This window comes from Arvicanthis niloticus, chromosome 18, assembly GCF_011762505.2.
Source record: "Arvicanthis niloticus isolate mArvNil1 chromosome 18, mArvNil1.pat.X, whole genome shotgun sequence".
Classification (NCBI taxonomy): domain Eukaryota; kingdom Metazoa; phylum Chordata; class Mammalia; order Rodentia; family Muridae; genus Arvicanthis; species Arvicanthis niloticus.
Genome location: NC_047675.1, coordinates 40,263,241 through 40,281,462, shown reverse-complemented (window position 1 = coordinate 40,281,462; position 18,222 = coordinate 40,263,241). Strand labels below are relative to the sequence as shown.

General features: G+C 45.2%; 1 protein-coding gene across 1 annotated transcript in view; it reads right to left on the bottom strand.

Moving 5' to 3' along the window:
* Positions 1 to 1,138: 1,138 nt before the first annotated feature.
* Positions 1,139 to 18,222, bottom strand: part of Vat1l (vesicle amine transport 1 like) — a 165,347-nt gene continuing 148,263 nt past the window's right edge. The window contains exons 8-9 of the mRNA XM_034522935.2: positions 5,693 to 5,776; positions 1,139 to 3,642 (exon numbers count right to left, since the gene is read on the bottom strand). Of these exons, the coding sequence (XP_034378826.1) occupies positions 3,544 to 3,642; positions 5,693 to 5,776 (183 nt within the window). The 3' untranslated portion in view covers positions 1,139 to 3,543. The remainder of the gene's footprint in view (positions 3,643 to 5,692; positions 5,777 to 18,222) is intronic.

Sequence of the window (18,222 nt, the reverse complement as noted above, 5' to 3'; positions counted from 1 at the left end):
GCATACCGAAGGCCTGGCTGGAACTTGGTGAGGGCTGGCTTCATTTACTAGCCACGTGACTTCAGACTAGTATTAATGCTTTATGTGCTCTGGTCTTTCCATCCATGCACGGGTATGATACGAGGCAGTACTGAGCACTGCTGGGAGAGTCAGTGACTTAGCACATGCATTGTTCTTGCAGCAACATTCAGTAGGTGTCTCATAAATGCTTGCCATTATCATCATTGTCACAGTCTATGTTTGATATTGACACTTGGCACCATCTGCATGCCATTAGTTTTATTTTGAGATGGCGACTTACTATGTAGCCCAGGCTAGCCTCAAAGTGTGGGGCGGTGGGCTTTGAGAAGCAGCTGGGTGCTTGGTCGAGCATGAGATTGGAACCCCAGAACCTTACTGGACGGCAGGAGTTCAGCTCTGCTCCCAGGCCCTGGTTCTTTTCATTTAGCTTCAGCCCTCCAACAACCCCTCCCACAGAGAGGTTTATGACCATCAGTCACGAGGAACAGAGCCTCAGGCTCTCCCACATGCAGATGAGGTATCTCCAAGCTCTCAGACCAAGCCAATAGGCATTATCTGCTGCCAGACCCTAACCCACCCTGAAACTGTATATAAGGGCTCTATTTAGGGGAAGTAAAGTGCTCAAGAATCATCCTGGTGCCTGAGAGATCTGCTCTCTCAGAACCTGCCTGGGACATCAAGCTGCCTCCTTGCCAGCTAGCTGGCTTCTTATCAGCTCAGCCCAGGCCTGGACTGGCTCAGCTCGGAGAGACAGGTGCAGCACAGCAGCAGCAATCGAGCAGAGGCAGCAGTGGGGGCAGGCAATCTCCCCTCCTGCTCGCACTCTGTGTCCTTTGGCCCGGACCTCCTGCATCAGGCAGGGCTGAAGACCTACAGACAGTGGAGATGCAGGCTGGAGGCAGTGCAGAAACAGTAGTGAACCCTCCCTGCTCTCACCCTGTCCTCAGCCGGGAGATCTTCGTGGGACACCCTCCAGAACAAGGGACCTACATCAAAGTCATCACAATCTTCCACTTTCTGCCTGAGTGTGGGGATTACAGGCTTGCATCGCTATGCTATGCCCAGGTAATCAGAACACACCCAACTATTTATAGGGACTAAAGGATGCTGTAAGAGGTTCTGCTATGCTGAATACTTTATTTATATTTTTATGTAAACATAATTTGCTTTGTAGGCACAATATAACAATATAACAAAAGCTCTGAAGCCACAGACACATTAGACGATGTTCGGTTCGTTCTAGTAAAGCTCAACCTTCCAAGAGGCCTTCGAAGCTCCCTTAAGGCAAACATACACACTCTTTACACTTCCTCAATCACGAGACGGGAAGGAAGGTCCACGGGAAACTGACCGATTCCAGTTGCTCCTCACCCACCCACCCTCCTGTTCTTCATGGTGACACTGCTCACACTCAAAAGTTCTGTCTGTGTTCTCAGGAGAGGGAGAGGTTTTTCATGTGTGATCAACGGTTTTCAAAATGAAACAGGTCTGGGGAGAGACGTCTTCCCAATGCTTCTTGGTTGTACGTGACAAGACTATCTGGATTCTGAACGTGGGTCAGGTTCTGTGTTGCCTAAAGGCGAACTTTCCTGACTTAATGGCCCTTAGCCTGTCCAAAAGGCTATTTCTACATACTAGTAATAGCACTCAGAGAGTGGTACTCAGGTCTACCCATCCTTGAGCATGGTTATGGTGGAAATGCGACTGATTATGTGGAATTTATCAACAGGTTATCATCTCTCTCAATAGCGTTTCTCCCAGGGGTAGAAAAGAAGAATCTGTGATTGGCACTCTTTCACATATTTTCGCCCTTTGGCCTATAGGCTGGCAGCTCCTTTTCTCATCTTCATATTTGACTTTCCCAGTCACAGTGAGGAAAGACTCCCTTCAGGTAAATATTTGGCATGAAGAAGTCATCCTCACAAAAATCAGGATCGAGATGAAGGAACATGACAAATGACAGAAGACTGGCTACGGAGACTTTGCAAACCAAGCGGGGAATTGTGAAGCCGTGCTCCTTCCCAGTCCAAGAGGGAAAACTTCCCAGTCCAAGAGGGAAAGAAAGAGGTGCCCACCCTGAAGCAGTAAGTGGAAAAAGTGGGCAACACTGGAACCCTCTTAAATCTTCATGGATGTTTAGAAACCTGGAATGCCAACCCAAGGTCATCGGTGCCCACTTAGGTCTTCGAGAAGACAAAATAAGTTTAGGGTGCTAATTGCATGAGTTCCTTTTATATCTAGCTCGGTTTGTGAGTGACAGACATGTGAACTCTTAGGACTGAAGGGCTGGGGAAGGTGGCAATATGGAGCCCCACTCTGGAGGAAGGGAGACTCTTCCTCTGTGGTAACTCATGTCACTTCAAAGCCTGTTAGAAAGGGCGAGAATGTTTCTTTCAAGCTGGAAAATTGAACAGGGTCTTTGATCAAGCAGTTTGGCAACCAATTTTTAAGGAACCTGCAAATCAGCACCGTGGTTTTTTGTGTTGGAGAGGAGGACCATGCACTTGGCGTCAGATGCTGGGCAGCCACCATCTGCATCCCTAGTGCGTGTTACACGTTAGAAAGTGCTTTGAATAGGCAAGAGAAACCAATTGACTTATCAACCCCAAATATGGTCTTCAAGGGAGCTCTTCCTTGGGAAAAGTGTTTCCTGGGCAGGAACTTAAAAATGGTAGTTGGTAATTATTGAAGGCTGAGGGCAGGACCTCAGATGAGTTTAATGACATCTAAGTTAGGCTTACAGTTGGCAAGTTTTCTTAGGATTTCAATAAGCCATGTGTGGGCACAGGGAGGACTTTGCTCATGAGATATAGTTTCAGAGGAAAGGTTTCTGTGGCTGGTCCTCAGATAGATGCTGTTAACCCATCTCTATCCAGGAAAGAACCCAGATCTGCCTCTCTCAGTTTATAAATAATAACCAGGGAAGAGGATTAAAGAGAGGCTTAAGGTGCAGAGACACATGCAGGGACGTAGCGTTTAAGAAGAAAGTGACAAAGAAACTGTTTGGAGAATTCTGTATGTACAGGATCGTGAATACTCCTGGCCTACTCTCTTGCCACTAGACAAACTGATAAGTGCCATGGTTGGAGGCATGGCTGATTGCTGGCAGGCAAAGAGTGTCATTGGCCTGAAGAAGAGTGGGATCTGAACAGTGCTCCGTGACAACACCTTTCAATCAAACATGGCCTGGTTTCTGTCTGACATTGGGCCCCATGGGCTAGTATTAGTTTGCAAGGCTATTCTAGAACCGTCAAGAAAGACCCAAAGAAGGATGGGTTTGCTTCAAGGGAAAGGGGATAGTGTGATACACACACAGACCAGAAAGGGACACAATACTGCATGGGATGGGATTGGCACTTAATTCCAAACACAACAGTGATCAACAGCTTCTTAGCTTGGCTGACTGCAGACAAACACGACACACACTGGACTACAGCATTTGTTCACTGGGGCACAGAAGAGTTCTCCTGGCGGCCATCTTCTTCCCAGCCATCCTCCATCTTCTCAGATGCGAGGTCTGGCTTACTGGATGAAGGGCATCCTCTCTTTGTTTTCACTGTCACCTTCATGGTCCTCTTCTTCCTCCCCTGCTTCGCTGGTCTCTGTGCTGTCATTGGCCATCTGCAATTCAACAGAGGTCATGATGGAGGTCATGCACCCATTCCCTCACCACCTCTGAGCACTGGATGAAGCATCATGGGATGGGCTGAAGCATCACGGGATGGATTTCTTTCAGACTGGTCATTCCTATAGGAGGAAGTCCTTCTGAGGACCCCTTCCATACCTTTTACTAGTACCTGCTAAGGCCCTGCTGCTACATTTAACAGCACTTAATAGCCCTGGAGATGACTTCCTTGGGTCCATCCTGAATCCCATGATGTTCTGGATTCAGTTTGACTTCATGTTGTCATCCCTTCAATTCTAGCCTTCTATTTAGAAGGGATGAGACATCTTCCCTACCAATGAGGCTTCAAATACCCCTTCTTCACTGTCTCTTTATTCCTTTGGGTATCAGGGTAAAAAACATTCCCAGAAAACAAGGACAATAACTTACCAGGGATAGAGCTGAGCTCTTGGCCCTGAATCGGGAGCATCTTTTGGCTTTAATGTGATGGGTTCTGACCCTTGGTCAACTAGACCTAACCTTAGACCAAGGACCAGCAGAATATCATAGGTTCCTGGAGACAAGCAGTGCCTTTGCATGGAAAACCAGCACCAGATATTTTGCTTAAATGCAATAGTTGGCCAGGGAAGCTCTAGAATCTTCTATGTGCTCTTCCCCCAGTCCTGAGCAGGCCTGCAAGCCATTTGCCACAATAGATCAAGCAATAGTAGGACCTGAGATGCATTACATTACCAGCCTTGGCTGTCTTGGAGTCTGCTACCTGAGCTAAGAAGAATGGGCTGCCTGCTGAGCTAGCCTTGACACCTTCCGGACTGCTATCTCCTTGCCCAGCCCCTGGGCTAAACTGAGAAGAGACTCTGGGGGGTGGGGCTTCCCCTTTATATGTGAAAGCAAATTATTAAACTTCGGGCCTTGATCAGAATACTTTGTCTTGGCCCCACGTTTCTCTCACCCTCCATTCCCGTTCATTCCCAGGCTTCGTCTCAGGAGAACCCGGTAACTGTAGTTGCAGGCAACTACACTTCTATGCATGGGCCTGAAAGAGACCTACCTACATAGATCACAGTGTATTTGCAGGGGAATCCTTAGACTAGTTCTTTCTTCCTAATCCCGTGCTATCATTCTCCCCTTCAACAGCCCTGTGACTTTCGTGTTTTAAAAACCATATCCATATTGTTATCAGCAGCTTACGTGGCACAAAATGACCCTCTCTTTAACTGTCTTCTATGGAGTGAAATGGCCTTTACACCTGCACTACAGAAGACAATGATCTGCTTCTGAAAATATACACTTGGACTGAGAGCCATGGAGCATGGCTTTTACTTATTTTACTTGTATTTCTCGAAAATGACAGATACGGCTACACCAACCTCCATACTTTCTCTGTTTAGCTTACCTAGAACTTAGGATGGCCAGCCACACTCAGTGACTGCCTTTCTAACTGACTGGGAAGAACCTGTCAGTCTCTAGCTTGTAAACAGGACCAAAGCTGGTGGGCAAAAGCAACTTTCCCAGGTTGCAAATGGGACTGAGTACCAGGCTTTGAATGGGAACAGTCAGACTGCAGATTAAGGGCTACATTGTATGCTACCTCTCCCCCAAAGCAGTTACTTTTGGAACAGGTAAATCTGACGTGCTGTTTTCTTGTGGATTGCCTGGATATTAGGGTTTTTCTCCCGATGAAAGCAAGTGAATTCAAGAGAAGTACCAGGAAGCATCCTGGAGGCAGTGGGCAGCATTCTGTAGGGCCCCTGTATGTGCATTAAGATGAACTAGGAAGCCTTTCCATTGGTGCCTAGAGATAACAGCTGTAAACGTTTTTTCCCCCTATCCATTTTCTGTCTGACCCAACTCAGCAATTTTCCTGTCTTTCACAAACACTTTCACTTTTCCATTTCCACTTCTGTTAGTCCATAGCTAATTCCTAGTCTTTCGGAGCTTGTAAGCTGTCTGTATTTCCTTATAAATACAGCTGTGACTACTTCTGACAACCCATCGGTTTGTTTTTGATGTTGAGCTGGGCACTTTCCTCAACATTCCACTTACCAGCGGGGTCGGGGTCTTTTCCACATCCAGAATTAACTTCCCGATGTTCCCTCGGTCGTGGATACGCTGCATGGCCTCCTTTACCTGGGACACAAGGTGAGATGTTAGTGAGAGCAGGCTCCTGGAAAATGTGCCTAAAGAAGTCAATCCACCGGTCATCCACCAGAGGGCGCTGCAGCTCAAATAGTGGGTCAACCAGCAACTCTTTTTGTGGCGCAAATCTATTCAATCGCCTCCTGTCAGTCACACAAGCTGACTTGTCCTGTAAGTCTTCTGGGTCTAAAAAAATAAGGGTTATAGTTTTCACAACAAGAGGGTAAATATATATTTTATAAGTCAGAATGGTCTGACGGAATGTTAATAAGTGTGTTTGTGAGGGTCATTTGAGACCTGCCAATGTAAGTGTTACGGTAACTGCTTCATAATTTGGCTAAATAAACTAGTTACCATGGCAAAACCCGCATTTATGAAATCCCCTAACTTTCCAATTGTTGGGATGAAACTGCTTCCACCTAGCAGGTACTCTCTTCTGAGGAGCATCCTTCCTAGAAACTAGGATCTATGATTTCCTTTCCCACGTCCAGGCGCTTATCAGACTCATGAATGTCACTGCGGGGTGGGAGGGGGACAAAGATGAAGGAAGGCGATCCTCTGGGAAAGGAAAGCCCACTTGTTCTGAACCTTTCCTTCTGCTGCTGTGCAGAACCTGAACTGCAGGGGGCGCTGTGGGGACTAGTGGAGAAGACAACTGACCTTGCATGCTCTCCATGTCTCAAGTGAAAGCTAAACAGAGATGCAACATCTCTTGCTTCACAGAAGTCAATTTATAAAACCTTATAATAGTTTGAGTCTAAATATTTTTGTAAAGTCTCACAATTTTAGTATTCTCGTTCTTTCAGCTTCAAGGCTAGATGCTCTGACATAAAAAAAAAAAAAAAAGGTCAGACATAGTTAACTGCGTGTAGGGAATTCAGCCTGTGGCTGATGGAGAAGTGTTTGCTTGTTTGAAAATCAAAGGATTCATTTGGATCCAAACTCACAGAACCATTAAAATGTTTGTGTTCAAATTGCTTTTCTGGGACTTTAGAGACACAATTCCATTTATGGGAGAAAAACATAAAAGATAATGACTTCGTCTCGTTTAGTGGCAAAACACTGAAACAGCTTATGTGTCGCCGTAAAGGGATGGGTAAATAAACAATGGCTTTTTACATTCATCTACCGAGTGGGGATGTGCATAGCTGTTTAAGGAAAAGAAAGATATATGCCACTAATTATAAAGGAGACACAGCAGGATCAAATGCCTTTGTCATCTTGCTAAATGAGAAAAACTGAAAGGAGTACTTTTATTTACATCTCTATAAAAATGTAGATATTATAAAACAGCTAGGAAGGCTTGCAGGTGTGCCTTCAACGTTAGGGGGAGGAGAGGAGGGCGCTTTGACTCTACCATCCATATAATGTTATGTAGTCATGTTCTGTCAAATCAACACTTAATATAATTCAATGGGTCTTTCCAATGTAGTTTTTTTTTTTTTTTTTTTTTTTTTTGTCTCTTTGTGGTGAGGAACAACATGTTTTTTTAAACTGATCATGTCACGTGATTCTTGATTTTTTTTTTTTTTGACCCCAAGAAACAAACCAGTTGAGTTCTTCCATTTACATGGTGACTTCTGAAATATGTTCACACTTGGTCATAAAAACCAGATACCATGGTTGCCCCTGGGTATCTGTGGCCGGTTGATTCGGAAGCTCTCCATGGATTCCAACATGGGTGGCTGCTCTTGTATAAATCAGCGCAGTATGTATCAGTATTGAACCTACACGCATTTCCCCATAGACTTTAAAGGGTTTTTTTCTAGATTATTTGTACCACCAAATACCACGCGATACTGTGCTGCTCTACCACACAGCGAGCCAGGACAGCAAATCAGTCTTCATATTCATGTATTCCCCCCTCCCCCCAGTTATTTCCTCATTGATGTTTGCTGAAACTGCGGATGTAGAATCTGCAGATGAGGCCGGCTCACTGTGCTTACTGAAATGCTCTATGTCAAGACAGATGGTTGCTAGTGTAGATCGCTGCCCCTTGTGGGAGTCATATCCTCGGGTTATTTTCTCCTTGAGTGTAGGCTGGAGCTAAGGGACCTGCTTCCCTGCAGAGCACAGCGGAAGTGATGGGACTCTCCTTTCCAAGATGAAGTTACGAAAGGCCACAGCCATCTACACTGCAATGACTCCAGAGAGGCATACTGCATTAATGGGGGGGGGGGGGTGTGCCCTGTGGAATCCCTACATGACAGAGACCTAAGATGAATTCCATTCAATAACCAGTAAAGAACTAAGACCCTTAGCTCTTCTGAGGAGCTGAATCTTGCCAACAACCCCCAAAGAACTTAGAAGTAACTACTTGTCCAGTCAAACCTTGAAATGAGATCATATTTCGGCTGACATCTTGACTGTAGCCTTGTGGAAGCCAAAGGACCCAGCTAAATCATACCTGGCTCCTGCTATCCCATCCTGAGCTTATGAAATCACAAATGCTTTTACAGTTCACTGGGTTTTTTTTGGGGGGGGGGGAATTAGTGAAGTAATAAATATTTAACAGCCTCCTACTTTGCATATATAATGCTTAGCTTGTCAGATTCATATAGTGCCCATTTTAAGGATAAGTGCCCCTGAAGCTAAAGAACATAAGTCATTTATTCAAAGATGACATGGCTACAGGGACACAGAGTGTGGCTCAGAATTAGGTTGGGGAGAGTTCAAATCCAGCATTTCCTCCTTAATTTTACCTAGAGCAGATTGTTTCACTTGGTTCTCAGAAGTAGAAGGACTCTCCCATTGCTCCTTTTGGGTATTAGGAACCCCAGGTACCTCCTGCACACCAGGCAAATGCTCTACTACCAAGTCTCACCTTTAACCCATTCATGGTGGATTCTGGTAAAACACTTGACCACTGCCCCCAGTCCCACATAGTCAGATTCTAGCCAAGTGCTCTACCACTGAGTCATACTGCTATCTCCTCACTGGTGAATCCTGACTAAGCACTGCCCTACTGGGCCATGTTCCTAGACCTTTCCTGATGGTTTCTAGCTTGGTACTCTACTGCTGATTTAACCCCCAACCCCTTACTGACAGATTGTAGGCAACTGGTCTACCACTGAGCCATGTCCCTATGTACTTCCTGATGTATTCTAGGCAAATGCTTGACCAATGAGCCCCACCCCAGCCTGCTTTTTACTTTTAATTTGAGACAGGGTTTTACTAAGTTTTCCCAGGGTAGCCTGGAACTCAGTCTGTAGTCCAAGTAGACAATGCATTTATAATCCTCCTGTCTCAGCATCTGGAACAACCACGATGACAGGAGACGATTAGGCACACTTTAAGCTGCTTCTGTACTAGAGTCCAGGAAAAAAAAAAAAAAAAAAAGCAAAGAGCTGTTTTCTCACCAGTTGAAGTAAATCATGATGCTTGAGGGGTTAGAAGAAGCCCCCTGTAGGGTTGCCTTTAATCTGCATAGTTTTGGAAATTTCTCTCTGAAATGAAACGTCGCCTTGAAGCTGTCTGCAGAAAATGGATAAAGGGCCAGGAGTAATCTCCAGAGGTCATTTAATTACCCCCACCCCTGTCCTGCTGTCAGACTCGCCACGCTCTTTTAAGGATGCTCCTGGAGTTGTGTGGGAGCCCCACTGGCAGAGTCTTAGAAGGAAAGAGACTACTACTTTTGATCAATTCTTTATCAGGCGCCATGTGTAGCACTTTGCACGAATGGAGCTATTTCATCTACACACTGAGCTTTTTGAGGGAATGTTTGTATCGGCTATTCACAGTCCAGGAAGAAATACAAGGTCTCTGAGAGGCCTCTGAGAGGTTTGCTTCTGGCTGTCACTTAGAGGGTAGAGCTGAGTGGTAGGCCTGAGTACCAGTTGCTTCTTCTCAGGACTCTGGGCAAAACCCATTACAGGGCTGTGTTGGCCACACCCCAAGAATATGCAGTTACTCCTGCATGGAAAGGCTAAACACAGTCTTATGCCTTGTTGGGCATAGGTGGGAGAGGAGATTCTTGGTCCTGTGAAGGCTGGATGCCCCAGTGTGGGGGAATTCAAGGGCAGGGAGGTGGGAGTTGGTGGGTAGGTTGGGGGCACATCCTCATAGAAGCAGGAGGAGGGGGGATGGAAGAGAGGGTTTCTGGGTGGATGGGGGGAATGAGGAAAGGGGATAACACCTGAAATGTAAATAAAATATCCAATAAAAATATAAAAAAATATAGAGGAAAAAACCCACACATACATAAAAACAAAAACAAACCAACCAACCAAACAAACAAACAAAACCCAAATTTATCAGCTTATAAAAGGTCCCCTAGTAGGTGATGTTCTTCAGATGTTTGATAGCTCCTGGGGAGATTTGTCTCCCTGAGTATTTACTGGGGAGTCCTTAGAAAGACTTTCCTAATGTACCTTTCTGTTTGAAACTAACATTGCATTAAAAATAGAGTCAAGGAGGCTTGTCTCACCTACCCAGCAGCTACAGATCACCTGTGACAACAGCCCTTGAATGTTGTACCAACTGCCACACAAGGTCACTGTAAAATTCGTACCAGACTTCAAAGATTTAATACTTATGAGGCCACGTGCACACACATGTGCATTTAGTATGTGTGCAGATAGCCATGGAGTCCAGAAGAGAGCACTGAATCCCCCCAGTGGTGGAGTTACAGGCAGCTGTGAGCCACCCAATACCTAGTATGGGTGCTAGGAACTGCACTCTGGTTCTTTTCATAAGCATTATCTGCCCTTAACCACTGAGCTGTCTCTCCAGCCCCTATTTTTGCACTCAGGTGGCCTCACACAATTAAAATAATTTAAAAAACTTATAAATGAAAAGACTGAAAAAGTGTAAAATATCTCATTGAGATCTGTGAACAATGCTTAGAGATTAAAATTATAATATTTAGACCTTGGCTTAAGGAAGACACATTTACATTATCTTGTTCTTTTCTGAATGTGACTCCTGGAACATTTCAAAGCTTCACTGGTCGCTTGCCAAGGTCTGTTATCCTAGTGGCCAAAACCCTTCTCTCAATTCTAGCACCCTTTACCTCACAACTTAAGATATGCCTGAGGCTCAGTGGGCTGTCCTCTGTGCTTCTGCATGCTCCAGGTCACTTCTCAGAGCTCCCCAGTCCTGTCACTAACTCAGCTGACAACCCAGCTGTGAACTCTTTTAGGTACTTGTTCTGTGTACTGTGTACTTGACTTCCACAATCTGGCCAAGTACTGAGGGATCCTAGTGTGTCAGGCTGGGCAATAATATCAGCGCCATTCCTGGGCTTGGAACATCTATGTCAGCCTTCATATTGTAAGCCTACAGAACCACACAGTCAAATACAAACCTAAAGCAAGCTACAGCTATGACCAAAGTGGTTTCTAGTTAGGCACAGGAAGAGACATGTTAAAAAGCCACTGTTGAAATTGATTGTAATAATGTATTTTACCAAATATGCCTGTCCTACTTGGGTTTAACTGTCAACATCCTGGTGTGGTGTGAGAAGGGAGTCTCAGTGGATGGGTTGCCCAGACCAGATTGATTTGCCTGTGGCCAGGTCTGTGTGGGCTTGTCTTGTTATATATATGAAGCCCACTGTGAGCAGTACCATTCCCTAGGAAGTTGGTCCTGGCTTGTATCAGAGAGCTTGGGAAGCAGAGATCTATGAGTTGTCCACCATGCACTATTCCTTCATGGTTACTACTTTAAGTTCCTGTACCGGACTTCTCTCAGCGATGGACTGTGGCTTGTGGATGGAAATAAACCCTCTTCTCCCCTAAATTTGCTTTTAGTCACAACATCTGTTGCAGTGACGACTGTCATTGGGACACTATTCAAAGCTATCCCATTTTAATATACTCAAAGTGATATTAAGTTAATGATGTGTGTGCTTGCTCTGTGTTTTTAGGAATCTGGGGTATACTATAAGCTTACAGAATATCTCAAGTCAGATCAGCCCCTCTCCAAATACTCAGAGGCCTCACATGTCTCACAAGCATCTTGAGGCTGTCGAATGGAGCCCCCAGTACAAAGGAAAGTCAGCACATGATAATCTGCAGAGAAAAATGAATAAATAAATGGACAATGAACACATGGCATGGTTGAGATGCTATGTGACTGAGCTTCCCCCCAGTGGGTTTCTATCCTGTGACTACCCCATTTCTCAGAGTCAGGTAACTGTCACTTGGTGGCCTGGAGGAGCCTGTTCTTAATCAGAGTTGTGCTTCTCATACCCCATACCCAGTGGGAGACAACAACTTCTGCTAGTTGTTAGGCTGTCTAGATTTATTTGCCTATGGGCAGGTCTGTGTGGGCTTGTCTTGTTATATATATGAGGCCCACTGTGGGTGGCACCATTCCCTAGGAAGGTGGTCCTGGCTTGTATCAGAGAGCTTGGGAAGCAGAGATCTATGAGTTGTGTGTCAGCAGCTATATTTCCCAGGGCTGGACATTGTGGAGGTTCTCTGGCCACATCCACCAGCAGTGGGTTTTTTATCCACACAGTGGGAGGCAGGAAATCTGAGCTGTGTCTTTCAGACTCCTCCGAGTGTATCCTAAAGTCACACGAGCCTTTTCTGACACTGCTGTTCTTCATGAGGCTTTAGTTGGATGGTGACCCAAGCAGATAGTGGTAGTTCTGTTTCTTTTTGATAACACTGTTTGGTGTCCTATGCTTTCTCTTCCTTGTATGTGAAATAGTGACACCTGTGCTACATACTCCTTCTTTCATTTGGCCCAGGTAGAATGGATGTGCTCTCCCCTTTCTTGTTTTTGTTTTTGTTTTTTTTTTTTTTTAATAAAAAAGACTTTATTTTTAATTTCATGGGTGTATGTGTGCACTGCACATGGGAGTGCTATGCCCTTGGAGACCAGAAGAGGGCGCCGTATCCCTGCTGCCCCTGGAGCTAGAGTTACAAGTGGTTGTGAGCCACCCTATATGGGTACTGGGAAACAAACTCAGCTCCTCTGGAAGAGCAATGAATGCTTTTAACCACTGAGCCATCTCTCCAGCCCCTGCTCCACTTTGAAAGAACCTCACTTCCCCCTCTTAAACAGGTTAATTATAAAGAGAAACATTCTACGGACCCCTCAAAAATGTAGTACTCAAAACGGAATGATGTTTGGTTGCGAAGAAAAGATGGCAGAGAAGAGGGGCAACCTGCTTATTCCATAAGACAGGGAAGAACAGCAGACCTCCTCAGTGTTCCCTGTCACCTCACCCCAGCCTTCCCTACTTACTATCTGCCATTCCTGAGGAGAATCTAGACAGCCCTGCAAAGCCTCAGGACCTCAGTTGGAATCTGAATGATGTTATTACCTAACGTTCCTGGTACACTCTCCCCCTGTAAAGTGTAGGTAAAGTTTTGTATGCATTTGCTCTTCCTAATGTAAAATTACTTATAGCATAGTGCTCGAAGAACAGATTTATTTTCCTATAGTGACACCTGTGCTGCCCACTCTGGGGGCCATGGATCAGATGTGGGTCACACCTACCTAAAATCAAGGTAAGGTTAAGACTATGTTTCTCTCTGGACGTTCAAAGAGGGCACACATTTCTTTGACTTTTCCTGCTTCTAGGAACCTTTATCCCTTGGCCAGTATGTTCCTCGTACCATCTTCAAAGCCAGTAGGGTACAATGTCCTTATCTCTTCAGCTTTGGCCCTCTTGCCTCTGACTTTTAAGGACACTTGTGGTTACTCAGGGCCCCAAAGATAATAAAGAATAGTCCACCCATCTCAAGATCCTTAAATTAGCTTCATCTGCGAAATTCCCTTTGCTTTGTGAGATCACATGACCTCAGGTTCTGGGGATGAGAATACAGATGTCTTTGGAGGGAGCTTACTCTGTCCATCACAAGGTTAGGGCCACCTCATGAAACCATTGTAAAGAGTGACAGGGATGGCATATCAGGAATTGGGCATAGTGGTTGGCCCAAATTAATTTCATGTGATGTCTGCTCAGGCCCAGGAAGATGTTCTCTACCCAAAGTTACTTTAGGAGGAGACCTGAGGTTTTGGTGCCCTCTATTGGAATTCTAAAAGATAACCAAGTTCTCAGTTCTCCCACAGAGCCCCAGGATAATTAATTCCTTCCTCCATTCTCGAATTACATTTATTTGTGTGTACGTGTGTATGTATGTGCATTATATGTGTATGTGTGTATGCATGCATACACATATATGTACATGCCTATGTGTGCTTCATGGTGCATGCACAGAGGTCAGAGGGATAACCTTTGGGACTTTGTTCTCTTCTTACACTATGTGGCTCCCAGGGATAGAACTCAGGTGGCCAGGCTTGGGGACAAGTGCCTTTATTTGTCAAACTACCTCTCTGGCTGGAATGGTTTATTACTTTATGGGATGCCCCTCCCCCTCATAAAAATGGACGCCAGCTGGGTTCTGTTTGGTGGAGAGAGAGAGAGAGAGAGAGAGAGAGAGAGAGAGAGAGAGAGAGAGAGAGAGAGAGATTACACACCAGAAGATGAAGATGTTGTGGGGTCAGAGGATAGCCACTCAAAAACAACAGCTGCCATCAACACAGGTTTCTCCACTGGCTTCCAGGTTTCTCAGATTATATAGCTCTCTCAGACCATGTTGGGACATTTCTACCTGTCCTAGTGCTCAGATGGGACTTGAAGGTGTGAGAAAAGTGGCCACTCATGAGATGAATGCCTCTGCTTAGACTCTTGCCTCTGGCCCTGCACATGTGACAGTCAGATGTGTCTGTGACTTGGGGATCACGTAGTGGACACGGTAACTGACCACAGGGACTGAGAGCACTGGGAGCTAAAGATGGCTCATGATGATGCTCAAGAACAGGTGACAAGCGATGTGACATTACCACAGGCATAGTGATGATAAAATAATGCACATCTATCCGAGGTTCCCAGTGTCACCTTTGACCTTCATTGTTGAACAATGCAGTGGGGTGGACAGCCATTTCCTCTCCCATCTCCAGCCCTAAAATGTGGATCTGAGACTGAGCAGGCCCCAGGATCTGAGACTCAGGACTAGGAAAAAGAGAGAGAGAGCAAGAAGGTGAACGGCTCAGAAGGAGGAAGGCAGGTGCCTGCTTGCATCCTGGATCTGATGGTGCAGCAGGTTTAGAAGCAGCAAATCTAAGCCAGAGTGCACTGACTGAGAACAGCCCTTAGTGGCTGTCCTGGGCCTCTCGTCTCTTAATAGACTCCTAGGCAACCAAGACTCTTGTTCCCCAAACCCCATCCTCTATCATGCAAAGTATCATAGCGGTTGCATGTAAGGTTAAAGACGGACCCTCATAGAGGTTGCAGTCTCCTGATGGAGGTTCTCAGAATTATTTATTTAAAGCATCTTCATTGTGTGCAGGTAGCCTTACTCATGCAGAATTCATGGTTTGTTTGTGTAGCCTCTACACAGCCACTGAGCATAGTTCATCTGGTGCCTTCTGTTCATGCCCTGCATGAGGTCCATCGTATTTAACAGTCAGGGCATGACCCACAGGGAAAGTTTAATTGGCTCACAGCATGTAGGAGCAGGAGCAATTACAGCCGACCCTGTTTATTTTTATCTACACCATAACTAGGAGAGATGAAGTTTCCAGAAGTCTAGTAAGGCTGACTCACAGATGGCACCCTTGTTATTCTGTTTACTCTTAAGATATTGGGCCTCTCATCCGTTCTCCAGCCTCTTTGTTCATTCCTCTGCCATAAGACACTCTGGCAGAACAGAAGACAGGAAGGATAGTGGAGGCTTCCCCTTGCTTATCCCTCCCTTGGGGCAGATTTCTGGCAGGGGCTCTTTTTGACTGCAGCCATCGCCAGCTCCAGCTTCTTCCAGTATTTGGTAGTTTGACTGTCTTGACAAGCATCAAGAGATTTTACAGAGATAATCTGGGCCCTTCTTTTTGGCTCTTAGACTAGTGAAACAAGTAACTCTTGGTACTGTGGGGTCAGGTGGGGGTTGGATCTCTTTGTCCTCTTCCCATAGTGACCACATTGGATAAATCTCCAATTGGCTTTGTCTCTTCCTTATTTGTTTTTAATTGGCTTATTAAAAAGTGGATAAAAAACACATAGCTTAGAGGGTCTGTCAGGGATCAGGCTCTGAGCCTAACAAGCCCAGTAATACTAACGCTTCTTCTTTCTCACACAACCTTGAAGCCTGGGATGGGCAAGCCCTTTCTGCCATTGCTGGTTTCTAGGTATCTCAACTTCTTTGTTGGTTTCTTTAACTGTGAAATACCTCAGTGGCCACTCTCCTCATTCAAAGTCTTCAAACCTGTGGGTTAACCTGCTGCTGTTGCATCTAGGGCATTCAGATTGGCAAATTTAAAACCTTAACCAGTTTTATTGAAACTGGCTTATCATTAGAGAGGATTGCTATGAATCTGAGGCCAGCCTGGGCTAAAGTGTCAAATAAAATGTGTTGAATGTACAGTCAGACTCAGCACAGGGAGGCCTGTCATAGGCACATGGTGTCTGCATGAGTCCCTGTCCGTGTGGCACTAACAGTCATACAGAAACACAAGCCTAGATACAACATTGCCATGTGCTTGTGGCTCACTGGTGTGAGGACAATGTGGATAGGGGCTGGAGGACCAGGGAGAAGTCTGAAAAAAAAATAATCAAACTGGGATTTAAATAATGAATGGAGTGAGGTTTTTTTTGTTTGTTTGTTTGGGTTTTTTTTTTTTTTTTCAGTGAAGTGGGATTGTTAGAGAGGACAATTCCAACCAATAGGAAAATGTGGGAAAAGGTCCTCCCAACATCAGTGGCCATGGAGACTATAAGAACAGAGTTAGTATGAACTTAGATGCAGGAAAGGTGTGCTGGGACTTTCCAGGGTACGTATTATGATGACTAGCTTTGTCAATGTGATGATATAGAATCACTGGGAGGAGAGTCTCAACAAGGGCATGTCTACCTGGGGTTGGCCTGTGGACATGACGATAAGGGATAGGTCTTGATTGAGATAATTGATGTGGGGAAGCCCCAGTCCAGTGTGGGAAGCACAATTGGTTGTGTGGAGGCTCCTGAACTATATGAGTGAGAAAAATGGAGCTGAGCGAAAACAAGCAAGCTGCATGCATACATTTGTGTCTCTTTCCACTCTTGATTATAGCTGTGTTGTGATCAGCTGTTTGATGTCCCGGACACCTTGGCTTCCCCACAATGGCAGGCTGTAACCTGGAATTGTAAGCTGAAATACATTTCTCTCTCCCCTAGTTGCGTTTTTCATCCGAGTATTTTATCGCAGCGGTGGAGATGAAATAAGAGCGTGCATCACACAAACAGACCATCCCTGCATCCTGGTCCTCTACTTGAGTGGTTCAATCTTTCATTCTTGGGCAAGGAGGGTTATAGAAAGCTCAGTTTTTGTTTGGGGCTTTCATTTACTGCTTCATAATATTCAATTTTCGTTTGAACGGTGTGAAAGGCCCAAAGTCATTAGGGTACAGATGACACCACTTACTAACTATGGCGCTGAGCTTGTGTTATGAATAGTAATAAGGGCTGCCCACCTAAGATAGGAAAAGAAATGAAGATGGATAATTCTGTGAATCACCATGCCTATTAGGTGATAAATTAAAAGCTTTGAAAATGAAGAATTGAGAAATACCATAATTGAAAGACACATCAGCAAGGTCATCTGTAGAACATGACACTAACCATGCCCATTTCTGAGAGGAACCAAGGATTTCTGAAGAGCAAAAGTGGGCGTTTAAGAGCAGGAGAATCATGACATGTCATAGGATCTCAGTTTCTTGGTTATTCTGGAAACCATTTCCTGGTTTTAGATAGGAAAGTGATTTGAGGACCAAGTTAAAAAAAAAAAGTATTTTATTTATTTATTTATTTTTAATTGTGTGCATGTGTGTGGATGTATAGGATGCAAGTACCGGTGGAATCCAGAAGAGGGTATCAGATCCCTGAGAGCTGGAGTTACAGTCAGCTATAAGCCACAGGATATGGGTACGGAGAACCAAATATGGGTCCTCAGCAAGGGTGGCAAGTGCTCTTAACTGTTGAGTTCTTCCTCCAGTCCCCATCCCTCAAGCTTTTATGGGCGAGTGACTGGAAATAAGACTCACAGACTCACCCACCAGGAAGAGAGCAAGAATGAGACAATCCTCACCTCCTCCCTGAACAAGCTACAGGTGGATCTTTGAGGCAATGCAGGGCCTGGAGCCATGTTTAAGGAGGAGCTTGATCTCAGAACCACACAAGTACAGGGTTAGCACCTGAAAGTGAGTCCTCCCTTAAATTTTGTATTAACCAGCAACCACTCTTGTCGTGCTCTAGTCTGGGTTTGTACCTATGACTGCTAGTTCAGAAGGAAGCAGGCGAATTAGCTATTGCATTTAAGGCAAGTCTCTACATGGTAAGAGGATACTCATGGGGACACTTCAAGAGGGTTGTGTGTGTGTGTGTGTGTGTGTGTGTGTGTGTGTATGCATGTGTGCATATGTACTTTTGGAGACTAGAGGATTTCTGG